Source organism: Salmo trutta, chromosome 28, assembly GCF_901001165.1.
Source record: "Salmo trutta chromosome 28, fSalTru1.1, whole genome shotgun sequence".
Taxonomy (NCBI): domain Eukaryota; kingdom Metazoa; phylum Chordata; class Actinopteri; order Salmoniformes; family Salmonidae; genus Salmo; species Salmo trutta.
This window is the reverse complement of record NC_042984.1, coordinates 20,343,349-20,359,390: the sequence shown is the minus strand read 5'-3', so window position 1 is coordinate 20,359,390 and position 16,042 is coordinate 20,343,349. Positions and strand designations below refer to the sequence as shown.

Sequence of the window (16,042 nt, the reverse complement as noted above, 5' to 3'; positions counted from 1 at the left end):
TTCTGTAGTTAGATGCAGATAAGATAAGCATTCCTGCAACATTTATTTGGTTGAAAGACTATTTGAACCTTGAAATTAAGCTAGTTGATTTGCACCCAAATTGACCATTTTAGTTTTATAGGATTCAATCCAAAGAAATTGTCAAACGCCACCCACGGATCTCCCACACCCCACGCCAATCCCACCCTAACGAGTATCAATTTTCTGTCTGACGAGTAGTATGGCGCTGCGGCTTGGAGTATTGTTTCTTCATCTTACGTAATGTATTCTTGGTGAATTTGGTGATATCATTTATCTGTACAGAAAAAAATTAAGTAATTGAAGTTGTTAGGTTTATGTCCCATCCTACATCCTGATATTACCAGTTTCTGACCACTAGAACCTGGTAATAAAAAATCACATGGGGATAGTTCACCCAAATTACAAACTGGCATATTGGTTTCCTTACCCTGTAAGCCAGGTGTTCCCAAACTTTTGTTTTGGTCCCTCGACCCCATGTTGATATAAAAAAAATCAAGACCCTACCATGTAAAAACAAAAAAACAGCATGTTCACTAAGAATACGTTACATAGGATGAAGAAACAATACTCCGAGCCGCAGATCCCTACTACTTGTCAGACACAGAGAACTGATACTATATACTTGTTGTTGGGGTGTGGCGGGTCCAAATTGGATGTTAGGTACTATATTTATATTAATCCTATAAATTGAAATGGCCAATTTGGGTGCAATCAATTCTTAATTTCTCAGTCCAAATTATATTTCAACCAAATAATGTTGTTGGAATGCTAAAGTTTCTAACAAACAATTCAGAACAATCTTGAGGTGGTGGGTGTCATTCCTCTTTCTTGTGCTTTTTGAGGTGGCCACATAATTGTTCTGACTCTATCCTCCCCGCCCTGAAAATGTTTTATTTTTGTTGTGGCCACTGACTACTTCCTCCCAGCCCTGTCATGTAATACTGTCTCTGTCCTTCCCGTCCACACCCTTGGATGTGTAACTTGAGTTTAGTTTTTAAAGGGCTGACTGAGTTCCAGAAAACGAGTTAACCCACATGGCGGACACACCTACACAGCCTGTCAGTCACTTCCACTGCTCTAGGGCCTGAGTGAGTTGAGCAGTCTTTGTTTAACATTCTTTTTTTTATTTCAAGAAGAATGTAGGCCTACTTGATTTTTTTTCTTTTCTTCCTGGAGTTCGTCCCATCCATTTAATTTCTCTTGAGTATGTTGAGGCATGGAGAAAGACTTAAACTCTTGAGCTGTTCTGGTTCAAAGCCCTACAGTCACATAATCTGTGCATTCTGTGAAGACTGGACACATAAGGGCAGCTGGCTGACCCATTTTGTTGCATAATCTCTTTAGCCACACGGCAGGTAACTGTAATTGAATGACGTGTCTGTCTGGATGAGGGTTAATGCTGGGGTTAAACACTGAATGCTGGTTAGTCTCAGACTGGCATTCATCCACAGTGATAGTGGAATATAATGTATCTGGGTTTAGTGGTCAGGAAGAGTGGTTACCTTTTGACTTGTGGTGTTGTCGAACACGTTTGCATGTTGTTGACCTCTAAATGACCAAATTGACCAAAAAGAAGCGCCCTTCCTTCCCTACTTTACAGAACAAGACAAAGGGGAGACATCCTCAATTTCACTGGCTCTGTGAACTCCGGTTGCTTGTGTGAACCCAAGATGGAACATGGCATTGTTAGAGCAGGGTGTAGTGTAGGTACTAAAGGCCAACAGTTCCCTGTTAGCCATGTTGTCTCATCAGAGGAACCCACAAGTCTACTGGAACAATTTAGAACAGCGAGATGGAGTGGAAAGGAAGAGGAGGATAGAGACACAGTGAGAGGGAGAGTGACAGAGTGGTCATTCACTGTTAACATAGGCTCTGCCAGTCCATGCTGAGAATCTTGTTTACACAGACATGGTCCAGTCTTGTTTATAGGTTAAGCAATGGGATTATGTGTGTTTAATTGGAATTGACATCTCCTGGCTCAGTGGCTTTCCCTGCAAGAGATGGCCGCTGCTACAAACCATCCTCCTAGTGATATCACTTGTTTACATGGGAGTTTCACTAAATCTTGAGCAAATCTGCTCAGAACATGCATACATACATACATACATGCATACATGCATACATGCATGCATGCATGCATACATACATACATACATACAGTTGAAGTCGGAAGTTTACATACACTTAGGTTGGAGTCATTAAAACTCGTTTTTCAACCACTCCACAAATTTTATGTTAACAAACTATAGTTTTGGCAAGTCGGTTAGGACATCTACTTTGTGCATGACGCAAGTAATTTTTCCAACAATTCTTTACAGATAGATTATTTCACTTATAATTCACTGTATCACAATTCCAGTGGGTCAGAAGTTTACATATACTAAGTTGACTGTGCCTTTAATCAGCTTGGAAAATTCCAGAAAATTATGTCATGGCTTTAGAAGCTTCTGATAGGCTAATTTACATAATTGGAGGTGTACCTGTGGATGTATTTCAAGGCCTACCTTCAAACTCTTTGCTTGACATCATGGGAAAATCAAAATAAATCAGCCAAGACCTCAGTGTGCAAGTAGAGATACTGGGGTGCAAAGGAGCAAAAAGAAAATAAAGTTGGATGGGCTGTTTACAGATGGGCTATGTACAGGTGCATTGATCTGTGAGCTGCTCTGACAGCTGGTGCTTAAAGTTAGTGAGGGATATATGAGTCTCCAGCTTCAGTGATTTTTGCAATTTGTTCCAGTCATTGGCAGCAGTGAACTGGAAGGAAAGGTGGTCAAAGGAGGAATTGGCTTTGGGGGTGACCAGTGAAATATACCTGCTGGAGCGCGTGCTACGGGTGGGTGTTGCTATGGTGACCAGTGAGCTGAGGTAAGGTGGGGCTTTACCTAGCAAATACTTTTTTATAGATGATCTGGAGCTAGTGGGTTTAGCGACGAATATGAAGCGAGGGCCAGCCAACAAGAGCATACAGGTCGCAGTGGTGGGTAGTATATGGGGCTTTGGTGGCAAAACGGATGGCACTGTGATAGACTGCATCCAATTTGCTGAGTAGAGTGTTGGAGGCTATTTTGTAAATGACATCGCCGAAGTCAATGGTCGCCAGGATAGTCAGTTTTACGAGGGTATGTTTGGCAGCATGAGTGAAGGATGCTTTGTTGCGAAATAGGAAGTGAGTCTGGAAGGAGAGTTTACAGTCTAGCCAGACATCTAGGTATTTGTAGTCCAGAGTAGTGATGCTGGACGGGCGGGCAGGTGCGGGCAGCGATCGGTTGAAGAGCATGCATTTAGTTTTACTTGCATTTAAGAGCAGTTGGAGGCCACGGAAGGAGAGTTGTATGGCATTGAAGCTCATCTGGAGGTTAGTTAAGTGTCCAAAGAAGGGCCAGAAGTATACAGAATGGTGTCTGCTTAGAGGTGGATCAGAGAATCACCAGCAGCAAGAGCGACATCATTGATGTATACAGAGAAAAGAGTCGGCCCTAGAATTGAACCCTGTGGCACCCCCATTGAGACTGCCAGAGGTCCGGACAACAGGCCCTCCGATTTGACACGCTGAGCTCTGTCTGAGAAGTAGTTGGTGAACCAGGCGAGGCAATCATTTGAGAAACAAAGACTGTTGAGTCTGCCGATAAGAATACAGTGATTGACAGAGTCGAAAGCCTTGGCCAGGTCGACGAATACAGCTGCACAGTATTGTCTCTTATCGATGGCGGTTATGATATTGTTTAGTAACTTGAGCGTGGCTGAGGTGCACCCATGACCAGCTCGGAAACCAGTGTGCATAGCGGAGAAGGTACGGTGGGATTTGAAATGGTCGGTGATCTGTTTGGTAACTTGGCTTTCGAAGACCTTAGAAAGGCAGGGTAGGATAGATATAGGTATGTAGCAGTTTGGGTCTAGAGTGTCTCCCCCTTTGAAGAGGGGGATGACTGCGGCAGCTTTCCAATCTTTGGGGATCTCAGACGATACGAAAGAGGTTGAACAGGCTAGTAGTAGGGGTTGCAACAATTTCGGCGCATAATTTTAGAAAGAGAGGGTCGAGATTGTCTAGCCCAGCTGATTTGTAGGGGTCCAGATTTTGGAAAAATGCTTATTGAAATTCTTAATTATCGTGGATTTATCGGTGGTGACAGTGTTTCCTAGCCTCAGTGCTGTGGGCAGCTGGGAGGAGGTGCTCTTATTCTCCATGGACTTTAGTGTCCCAGAACTTTTTGGAGTTTGTGCAACCGGATGCAAATTTCTGTTTGAAAAAGCTAGCCTTTGCTTTCCTAACTACCTGTGTATATTGGTTCCTAACTTCCCTGAGAAGTTGCATATTGCCGGGGCTATTCGATGCTAATGCAGTACGCCACAGGATGTTTTTGTGCTGGTCAAGGGCAGTCAGGTCTAGCGTGAACCAAGGGCTATATCTGTTCCTGGTTCAGTTTTTTTTGAACGGGGCATGCTTATTTAAGATGTAAACTTCCGACTTCAATATATGTGTGCGAAAGTGTTCAGACCCCTTGACTTTTTCCAAATTTTTTTACATTACAGCATTTTTAAATTGACTAAATTGTTTTTTCCCCTCATCAATCTACACACAATACCCCATGATGACAAAGTAAAAAGAGGTTTTTAGAAATGTTTGCAAATTTATAATAAAAAATATATACATTTAATTATTCAGACCTGTACCCAGTACTTTGTTGAAGCACCTTTTGGCAGCGATTACAGCCTCGAGTCTTCTTGGGTATGACGCTACAAGCTTGGCACACCTGTATTTGGGGAGTTTCTCCCATTGTTCTCTGCAAATCCTCTCAAGCTCTGTCAGGTTGGATGGGGAGTGTCGCTGCACAGCTATTTTCAGGTCTCTCCAGAGATGTTTGATTGTGTTCAAGTCCAGGCTCTGGCTGGGCCACCCAAAGCCACTCCTGCATTGTCTTGGTTGTGTGCTTAGGGTTGTTGTCCTGTTGGAAGGTCAACCTTTGCCCAGTTTGAGGTCCTGAGTGCTCTTTGGCAGGTTTTCATCAAGGATCTCTCTGTACTTTGGCCTGTTAGTCTTTCCCTTGATCCTGACTAGTCTCCCTGCCACAGCATGATGCTGCCACCACCATGCTTCACTCTAGGGGTGCCAGGTTTCTTCCAGATGTGATGCTTGGCATTCAGGCAAGTGTTCAATCTTGGTTTCATCAGACCAGAGAATCTTATTTCTCATGGTCTGAGTCCTTTAGATGCCTTTTGGCAAACTCAAAGCGGGTTGTCATGTGCCTTTTACTGAGGAGTGGCTTCCGTCTGGCCCCTCTACCGTAAAGGCCTGATTGTTGGAGTGCTGCAGAGATGGTTGTCCTTCTGGAAGGTTCTCTCTTCTCCTCAGAGGAGCTCTGTCAGAATGACCATCAGGTTCTTGGTCACCTCCCTGACCAAGACCCTTCTCCCCCGATTGCTCAGTTTGTCTGGGAGGCCAGCTCTAGGAAGAGTCTTGGTGGTTCCGTACTTCTTCCATTTAAGAATGATGGAGGCCACTGTGTTCTTGGGGACCTTCAATGCTGCTGACATTTTTTGGTACCCTTCCCCAGATCTGCGCCAAGACACAATCCTGTCTCGGAGCTCTACAGACAATTCCTTCAACCTCATGGCTTGGTTCTCTCTGACATGCACTGTCAACTGTGTGTGTGTGTGTGTGTGTGTGTGTGTGTGTGTGTGTGTGTGTGTGTTTTCAAAATCATGTCCAATCAATTGTATTTACCACAGTTGGACTCCAAGTTGTAGAAACATCTCAAGGATGACCAATAGAAACTGGATGCACTGGAGTTCAATTTCAAGTCTCATATGAAAGGGTCTGAACACTTACATAAATAAGGTATGTTTGAAAGAAAAAAAATATATTTTTGCTTTTTCATTGTGGGGTATTGTGTGTAGATTTGTTAATGCTTTATTTAATACAGTTTAGAATAAGGCTGTAACTTAACAAAATGTGGGAAAAGGGAAGGGGTCTGAATACTTTCCAAATGCACTGTAAAATACATGCATACACATGTTGGAAAAGCACTGGGAAAAACTGGAAAAGCTCTGACTTTGTTGAATGTGTATTCAGTCTGAGTGTGTTCTCTGAACTGAGGAAAAGGAGAATGTGACTGGGTAGAGCCTTTTGTCTATCAAGCATGTGGTGTTTATTTATTTTATTTACCATGTCAGCCCCAGAGTGAGTTTTTAAAAAATCCACACTGCAGGCAGAGATGTTTAGACCCTCTCAGGCTGCTGCAACAACTTAGGCGAAACAGCCCACCCATTGGTCTCATAACTAGCTATTAAAACAAGATCAGAGGACGGGAGCAATACAGTAGTCATTGTTCTACCTGAAGTTTCAAGTGTTTTTTGCTCCACTTAAACCTTTAACAACCAGCCTCCTCATTGGCCAGTTAATATTCTGTTACTAACCATGAAGTGCTCCTCTCTCTGAACATCAGGCATCACTTTCTCTCTGTGACCTACTCTCTTAATATCTGTCCCTCTATATTACTTTCTGGTGGCTTAAGAACTGGGGGGAGTGATTAATGGTAGTGATGCACCGATATGACATTTTTAGCCAATACCGATAACGGATATTTTAAATTTTGCAGCCTTTTAAGCATTCTAGTACAGTTAAATAGTTAACACACACATGGACGCAGTGGTCTAAGGCACTGCATTTCAGTGCAAGAGGCGTCACTACAGGCCCTGGTTTGAATCTAGGCTGTATCACATCCGACCGTGATTGGGAGTCCCATAGGGCGGCACACAATTGGCCCAGCGTCGTCTGGGTTTGGCCGGGGTAGGCCGTCATTGTAAATAAGAATTTGTTCTTAACTGACTTGCCTAGTTAAATAAAAGGTTACAAACACCACACTGACCAAAAAGTTATTTTGTTGGCATTTACGTATGTCCCCACTACCAGTAAAACATAATCAAAACCTATTTCTCACTTACTTGCTGTGCTGTTTCGTTGTTAATTTGTTCAGTCGTTTCATTCTCAACCAGGATTTCTATGGAAAGCCATTTGGGTCTTTGCGTGTCAAAGTTACTAGAGGTCGACCGATTTAATCTGAATTTTTGGACACCGATTTGCCACATTTTTTATTTTATTTATTTAGCTAGTTAAGTCAGTTAAGAACACATTCTTATTTTCAATGACGACCTAGGAACAGTGGGTTAACTGCCTTGTTCAGGGGCAGAACGACAGATTTTTACCTTGTCAGTTCGGGGATTCAATCTTGCAACCTTACAATTAACTAGTCCAACGCTCTAACCACCTGCTTTACATTGCACTCCACGAGGAGCCTGCCTGTTACACGAATGCAGTAAGAAGCCAAGGTAAGTTGCTAGCTAGCATTAAACTTATAAAAACAATCAATCATAATCACTAGTTAACTACACATGGTTGATGATATTACTAGTTTATCTAGCCTGTCCTTGCATATAATCGATGCATTGCACATTCGCGAAAAAGGACTGTCATTGCTCCAGCATGTACCTAACCATAAACATCAATGTCTTTCTTAAAATCAATACACAAGAATATATTTTTAAACCTGCATATTTAGCTAAAATAAATCCATGTTAGCAGGCAATATTAACCAGGTGAAATTGTGTCACTTGCGTTCATTGCACGCAGAGTCAGGGTATATGCAACAGTTTGGGCCGCCTGGCTCGTTGCGAACTAATTTGCCAGAATTTTACGTAATTATGACATAACATTGAAGGTTGTGCAATGTAACAGGAATATTTAGACTTAGGGATGCCACCCGTTAGATAAAATATCGAACGGGTCCGTATTTCACTGAAAGAAAAAACTTTTTGTTTTCGAGATGATAGTTTCCAGATTCGACCATATTAATGACCTAAGGCTCGTATTTCTGTGTGTTTTTATTATAATTAAGTCTATGATTTAATAGAGCAGTCTGACTGAGCGGTGGTAGGCACCAGCAGGCTCGTAAGCATTCATTCAAACAGCACTTTCATGCGTTTTGCCAGCAGCTCTTCGCAATGCTTCAAGCATTGCGCTGTTTACGACTTCAAGCCTATCAACTCCCAAGATTAGGCTGGTGTAACCGATGTGAAATGGCTAGCTAGTTAGCGGGGTGCGCGCTAATAGCGTTTCAAACGTCACTCGCTCTGAGACTTGGAATAGTTGTTCCCCTTGCTCTGCATGGGTAACGCTGCTTCGAGGGTGGCTGTCGACGTGTTCCTGGTTCGAGCCCAGGTAGGAGCGAGGAGAGGGACGGAAGCTATACTGTTACACTGGCAATACTAAAGTGCCTATAAGAACATCCAATAGTCAAAGGTATATGAAATACAAATCATATAGAGAGAAATAGTCCTATAATTCCTATAATAACTACAACCTAAAACTTCTTACCTGGGAATATTGAAGACTCATGTTAAAAGGAACCACCAGCTTTCATATGTTCTCATGTTCTGAGCAAGGAACTTAAACGTTAGCTTTCTTTCATGGCACATATTGCACTTTTACTTTCTTCTCCAACACTTTGTTTTTGTATTATTTAAACCAAATTGAACATGTTTCATTATTTATTTGAGGCTAAATTAATTCTATTGTTGTAATTGTCATTATTACAAATAAATAAAATAAAAATCGGCCTATTTTTTTTTTTTTTTTATCGGTATTCGGCGTTGAAAAATCATAATCGGTCGACCTCTAAAATATACTATTTGACGTGTCAAATAACACTTTGACCAATCAGGACCTGAAAATGAATGCACGTCACACAATTTAACGTGTTCATAATTTTTTTTATTTTACATAGTTATTACACTATCACTCGTATTTCATGTCACATTGATTCATCGATACCTATGCTATGATGCTGGGAAAGTTGTCTCGCGCATATGCAGTGCTGGTCATAAAAAAAAAAGCTAGATCATGGGTGCAAACAATGTTCTTCCCCAAAAACATAGCATAACGACATCTGTTTCAGTAGCTATATAGTTAGCTTTCTAACCGTGATTGGGAGTCCCAACCGTGGGACTCCCAATCTTATTCGGTTAATGGTGGTCAGACCCATCTATGTGAAGCTAGCCACAATAGTGGACTTTGCGGTTAGCCTTCAAAATAAAAGTTTGGCATAATTCTACTGTTTGTATTTGTTTGCATCACTGCCAATGACATACTTTTATTTTGAAAGCACACCACAAATTCCACTTGTGCCTAATCCTTATTGTGGCTAGCGTCACAACACAACCCGGTCAGGTCAAGCCTCACTAGCCAGATGAAGCTAGATGGCTGCTTATAATGTTAGCTTTGGGCAACAGGGTTAAGTAGCTGGCTAGCTATTTATTTTCATGAACTGAAGTTCAATTTCAATGGGCGAACAACAAGTGGCAACCTAGCTAATACTTACTCACAAGGATTCCTAAATCATTGCTAAGAATAATGAAAATGAATGCAGTTTCTACTGGTCATTGTTTTCAGGCTTGTTGTATTGGTGCTAGCTAGGTGCTAAAGCTAGCTACCCCAGAAGTTACGGTCGAATAAATTATGCTTTATTACCAACGCGGTATTGTAAACACATCGTTCGTGGCCGGTGTTTGCTTGTTTGCATACTTTTTTTGTACAGCTTTGACAGTGCTGCTGTATCTTTTCTGACACTCAAAAGACCCAAACGGCGTTCCATAATATGACAGTATGTCGTGAAGCTAATAGCAGTGACGCTATTACTGTGTAACTCCGTTAGGGCAACGTCAGAAAAATAGTGCACTTGGTAGTGTTAACCGGTGCTCGACCAGTCGGCGAAAGCCAACATCACCCATGACAGAGAACGGTTGATTGTCAAGGGCAATGAATTCCATTATCTTGGCTTTAATGGATTTCGCCTTTGAGTTCTCTCTCTGAAATGTCCTTACTCTTTCAAATGACTGCTCGATCCACACAGCAGACATTATGGGCTAGTTTAGTAACATTTTACATGGCTTCATTAGTCATGTACCTTCATTATATAGGTATGCACATCAGCTTTGACATTGGTTTTGCACATCGGGCGTTAAATTAGATATCGGCCGATACCGATGTTGGCATTTTTAGCTAATATGTTTCCAATATATTTACCAATATATCGTGCATCCCTAGTTAATGGTGTAGTAAACTGATCTGCGGTGTTGCCATGTTCAGCAGGTGGCCAGGCCTGTGTTATCTCGGTCACTGATGGGGGAGCTGTGGCTGTGTAACACAGTCGGACCATAATGCAGCAGGGTGATTGATTTGGGGGTCAGAGGTCAGGAGTCTTTAGATGCTGCTGTGGAATGTCTTGGGGCCCCTGCCGGCACCCGCAGGGGCCAGGGCAAGGGAGTAGGTACTAAAGATATATTTTCTGCACCAACTGCTCTGTCCCCTGCAGGAAATGGTCTGATGGTCTGTTTGGAGACCTTTTTAATGCTTCTCCCACATAAAGACAAATATACCAGAGTTCAAACATTACACTTTTTATTCATTAGAACATGTGACAATATTTTTTTGGGGACATTCATTGAATTAATTGACAATCTACACGATTCCCTGTGTATTGCTGTTTGTGTAAGAGTGTGTAAAAAGGTTGTAATGCATAGGAGGCTGGTGGGAAGAGCAATAGGAGGATGGGCTCATTGGAATGAATGGAACAGTCAAATATGTGGTTTCCATATGTTTAATACCATTCCAGTCTTTTACAATGAGCCCGTCCTATAGCTCCTCACATCAGCCTCTGTTGCAATATAGTCTGTGACAGTAGAGGCACTGAAAGAGAGACCTTGGTGGGGCCCAGGCCTGGCCCAGCACCTGGTTAACAACCACATCTGGTTTGGTGCACTGTTACACTGCAGCTGCTGACAATTCCAGGCTGGGTGTTCCTCTGAGACTCACTGGGCTGCCCTCCAGCTCCAGCCACTTTGGTTATCACACTACAATAATAGACCTACCCGTCCCAAACATGCAGAGATGGCTTGTGTTGTGTGAATAGCTGCCTGTTTAGATGTAGGCTATTTAATGACTTGTATACCTTTCCATTGGTCTCTAGTGTGATTGGGACATCATGCAATGGGTAACTTTTCTTGTGCTCTGAGGGGACACCAAGTGCTGTGCCAAAAACATCAACTGCCCACTACATTGTGTCCATACAGCTCCATCCAGCACCAGTCAGATGTTTTGTCACTGTACCACACTGCCAGTTGCTGTTTCAGTTCAGTATTGTGCTCCTGTATATCTAAACATCTCCTAGAAATGTTTTGTGGCTGCAAGTGTCTCTCTCTCTCTATTGATTGTCAAGATATGGCCACATTTTTATGACATTGAAATATGAGTTTAAAATGTGTTGCTAAGGTGAATTTATGTCTATAATAAAAAATAAAAAAATAAACTAGTTCTGATTGGCTGGGCCTGGCTCACCAGTGGGTGGGCCTATGCCCACCCATGGCTGCACCGCTGCCCAGTCATGTGAAATCCATAGATTAGGGCCCAATACGTTAATTTCAATTGACTAATTTCCTTATGAACTGTAACTAAGTAAAATCTTTGAAATTGTTGCATGTTGCGGTTTTTATATTTTTGTTCAGTATAGATTTCTAAAATGCCTCTTGACTAACGGTCATGTCCTCTCCTTCAGTGTGCCATGTTTTTGCTGTCCTGGAGGATGGAGCATTGGCACAAAACCTACAGGAACAGGAAAGTAAGTCCAACATTCCACACACCCCTCACAGTAGTCTGTCAGAGTTACTGTAGTAGGTGGTCCATGGCTGTGTGTGTTTGTGTAACCCTGTGTTCCCCTCTGTCCCAGTTGAGCAGTATTATACCACCAACATCCAGAAGAACCAGCTGGTGCAAAATGACATCCGCATCGCCAAGAGGCTGCAGGACGAGGAGGAGGAACAGAGTGCTCAGCACAGAGCCCTGAGCCAGGTGTCTAGACAACTGTAAGGACTCTGTGTTCATCTAAATAAACACCTTGCTCGCACGCAGGCACACACACATTTTTCACCTCACTCTCCTTGTACCCTCTGTGTGTTTATTTTACTGTACACTCTGTCACTATTTTAAAAAACTATCTAGACTGTCTCCATAAACAATTCCTACATAATCTAAACGATCGGTGTACTTGTGGACCCCTGGCAATATTGTACTTACTGTATATGAAACGCAGGGTGGTTTGGTCTCTGACAGTAATCCATGCCCCTGTCCCTTCTGTGTACCCAGTGAGGAACAGGATTTGAAGTATGCCCGAATGATCCAGGAGGAGATCCAGAGATGTGCTGATGAGGAGGCTCAGAGAAGGGAGCAGGAGGATGAGGTGAGCTGCAGATGTCTTCTAATTTGATTTGAGGAGAAACTTGAGGTTCATAGTGGTTCTTTACAATACTGATAGTGTACTCACTACTCACTAATCAAGTGGATTTCCACTACATTTACGTTTACACTAGCTTTCTGTAGATAATGGAATGTCATCATTTGAGTTTCCCTGGGGACCAAATGGCTCGAAATACAGTATAATGTGGCTCTGTAATGAATGAGGTCACAGTGGAGCTGAATGCTGCGCTCTCTGGCCCAGGGTTTACCCACTCAGATTTATCTACTCAACCTGAACACTGGGAGACGTCAATCTGAGCAGGCTCAAAGGCCACCACAGAGACAACCTGTGATCTATTATTAATCTGAATGACAAGTTAAGCAGTTTCCCTGATAATTTACTCTAGGTTATGCTTCATCCCTCCTGCTCTGTCTCACTGAAGGTTAGTCTCACTGCTAGGTAGATGCAGAGGCTTTATCTGTAACACTTTGTACAATATCATGTCTAAAATGAGTGCATGTAAGTTTCCACTTTCATGTATCATCTAATTGGTCAACTGTAGAAAAGTAGCAGGAATTTTCAATCTACTGTGTTAGAAAGGAGGTATTTGACAAAGCGATCAGGGAGTTTCATGAAAAGGAGCTTCCTTTTATAGATGTAGCTTCTCTCCAGTAAGTTGTAGATGAACTGACCTCTGACCCAGACATAAGGAGAACACTCAGACATATCCCATCCATTACCTCTCTGCTCCTGCCATAGTAGTAAGGCCAGACCAGTCCCTACTATGTACACAGGAGCCAGGCCAGGCCTCACAATATACACAAGCTGGAGTAGACACAGAAGAAGTTGTGCATGTTTGAGCAAACATTCAGTGCGCCAGTATAGGACTGTTTAAAGCTAGACTCTTTAGTTGCTACATCAATATTTGGACATCTAAATTAATTATATATACCTGATTCTTGAAGAATAGGACTTATCCAGTGCTTTCAGGAAGTAGTCATACCCCTTGACTTATTCCACAAGTTGGTGTTACAGCCTGAATTCAAAATGGATTAAATCGTTTTTTTTCTCACCAATCTACATACTGACAAATAATGACAGTGAAAACACGTTTTAAGAAATGTTTGCAAATGTATTGAAAATGAAATACGCATTTACTAATTTACATATGTAAATATTCAAACCCCTGTCATTAATTTATAGAAGCACATTTGGTGGCGACTATAGCTTTGAGTCGTCTTGGGCATGTCTATCAGCTTTGCAAATCTGGTTTTGGGATTTTTCTTCCTTGCAGATTTTCTCAAGCTCTGCTGTTCACCACCACTCCCCATCTAATTTAACAATCTTCCAAGTCTTTCCACAGATTTTCAATGAGATTCAAGTCTGGGCTTTGGCTGGGCCATCAAGGGCTTTCACATTCTTGTTTCGATCCATTCCAGCGTTGCTTTGGCTGTATGCTTGGGGTCATTGCCCTGTTGGAATGTAAATCTTTGCCCTCAGACTAAGGTCGTTTGCAGTCTGAAGCAGGTTCTCATTAAGGATTTGCCTGTATTTGGCTCAATTCATTGTTCCCTTTATCCTGACCAGTCAGTCTCCTAGTCCCTGTCGCTGAAAAGCATCCCCAGAGCATGATGCTGCCTCCACCATGCTTCACGGTAGAGATGGTGTTATACCGGTGATGAGCTGTGCCTGGTTTTCTCCAGAGATAGCACTTTGCATTCAGGCCAAATAGTTGAATTTGTCTCATCAGACCACAGAATATTTTGCCTAATGCTCTGAGTCTTTCATGTGCCTTTTTGCAAACCACAGGCATGTGCCTTGTTCTTAGGAGTGACTTCCGTTTGGCCGCACTCCCATAAAGCCCAGATTGGTGCGGAGTCTGGGTAGTTTCATATTTTATTTTCTATTTCTCAGTGATGCTCACTGTGCTCTTGGAAACTTTCAACACTCTAGAAATTGATTTATTCCCTTCCTCAGATATCCAGTGCATTTGGAAAGTATTCAGACACATGATCTTTTTCCACATTTTGTTACTTTACAGCTTTATTCTAAAATAGATTAAAATGTTGTTTTCCCCTCGTCAATCTACAAACAATAACCCATAATGACAAAGTAAAAACAGGTTTTATAAATTTTAGCAAATGTATTTAAAAAAAAAAAAAAAAAACGGAAATATCACATTTACGTAAGTATTCAGTTTCTTCACTCAGTACTTTGTTGAAGCACCTTTGGTAGTGATTACAGCCTTGAGTCTTCTTCGGTATGACACTACAAGCTGGGCACACCTGTATTTGGGGAGTTTCTCCCATTCTTCTATGCAGATCCCCTCAAGGTCTGTCAGGCTGCACAGCTATTTTCAGGTCTCCAGAGATGTTCGATCGGGTTCAAGTCCGGGATCTGGCTGGGCCATTCAAGGACGTTGATACTTGTCCCAAAGCCACTCCTGTGTTGTCTTGGCTGTGTGCTTATGGTTGTTGTCCTGTTGGAAGATTAACTTTCGCCCCAGTCTGAGGTCCAGAGTGCTCTGGAGCAGGTTTTCATCAAGGATTTCTCTGTACTTTGCTCCGTTCATCTTTCCCTTGATCCTGACTAGTCTCCCAGTCTCTGCCGCTGAAAATCATCCCCACAGCATGATGTTGCCACCGCCATGCTTCACCGTAGGGATGGTGCCAGGTTTCCTCCAGATGTGATGCTTGGCATTCAGGCCAAAGAGTTCATTCTTGGTTTTGTCAGAGCGTAAATCTTGTTTCTCATGGTCTTGAGTCTTTAGGTGCCTTTTGGCTTGCACCACCACCACAGAAAGCACTGCGCTAGGCTGTACTCACACCCCTTTGCTATGACACTCCAAATTGAGCTCAGGTTCATCCAATTTACTTTGATCATCCTTGAGTTATTTTGTTAAATCCACTTCAATCACTGTAGATGAAGGGGAGAAGATGGGCTAAAAAATGATTTGAAAGATTTGAGACATGGATTGTGTATGTGTGCCATTCAGAGGGTGAATGGGCAAGACAACAGATTTAAGTGCCTTTGAGCGGGGTATGGTAGTAAGTGCCAGGCGCACCAGATTGTGTCAAGAACTGCAACGCTGCGGTTTTTTTTTTACGCTTAACCGTTTCCCGTATGTATCAAGAATGGTTCACCACCCAAAGGACATCCAGCCAACTTGACACAACTGTGGGAAGCATTGGAGTCAACATGGGCCAGCATCCCTGTGGAATGCTTTCAACACCTTGTAGAGTCCATGCCCTGACAAATTTAGGCTGTTCCGAGGGCAAAAGTGGGGGGGTGCATCTTAATATTAGGAAGGTGTCCTTAATGTTTTGTGTACACAATGTATAGGTAGGCGCTACCAAATGTATTTTATTGACACAAGCGAATGTGAACAGGAGACATTGTGCAAATGAACAAAGTTTTGACGCATGCTTGGCTGAAGGAAGAACACTACTGGCTCAGGAGCAGCATGTGTACAAGCTGTGTCTGTGGAGTCTGGAGTTGCTAGGGCAACATCCTGCCTGCTCTGCTCTGAGAAGATTGGGGAGGAGCAGATGGGTCGAGAACAACCGAGAGTAGAAAGAAACGCAAGGAAATCAAGATGGCAGTAGCATCTGTACAGATCTCATCCGAAGGTCTTTGACTTCTCGAACACAGCAGAAAGCTAACGCAATATGATGCCCTGTCACCTTATTTATTTAACCCACTTGCTTAGATAACACAACCCCTAAGTTTAACTG

The 16,042-nt window shown here is 42.5% G+C and overlaps 1 protein-coding gene across 4 annotated transcripts in view; it reads left to right on the top strand.

Moving 5' to 3' along the window:
* Positions 1-16,042, top strand: part of LOC115165766 (coiled-coil domain-containing protein 50) — a 36,442-nt gene that overhangs the window by 5,645 nt on the left and 14,755 nt on the right. For all 4 annotated transcript variants that reach the window (XM_029719119.1, XM_029719117.1, XM_029719118.1 and 1 more), the window contains exons 3-5: positions 11,631-11,693; positions 11,802-11,937; positions 12,218-12,311. In XM_029719119.1, coding sequence (XP_029574979.1) covers positions 11,631-11,693; positions 11,802-11,937; positions 12,218-12,311 — 293 coding nt within the window. The remainder of the gene's footprint in view (positions 1-11,630; positions 11,694-11,801; positions 11,938-12,217; positions 12,312-16,042) is intronic.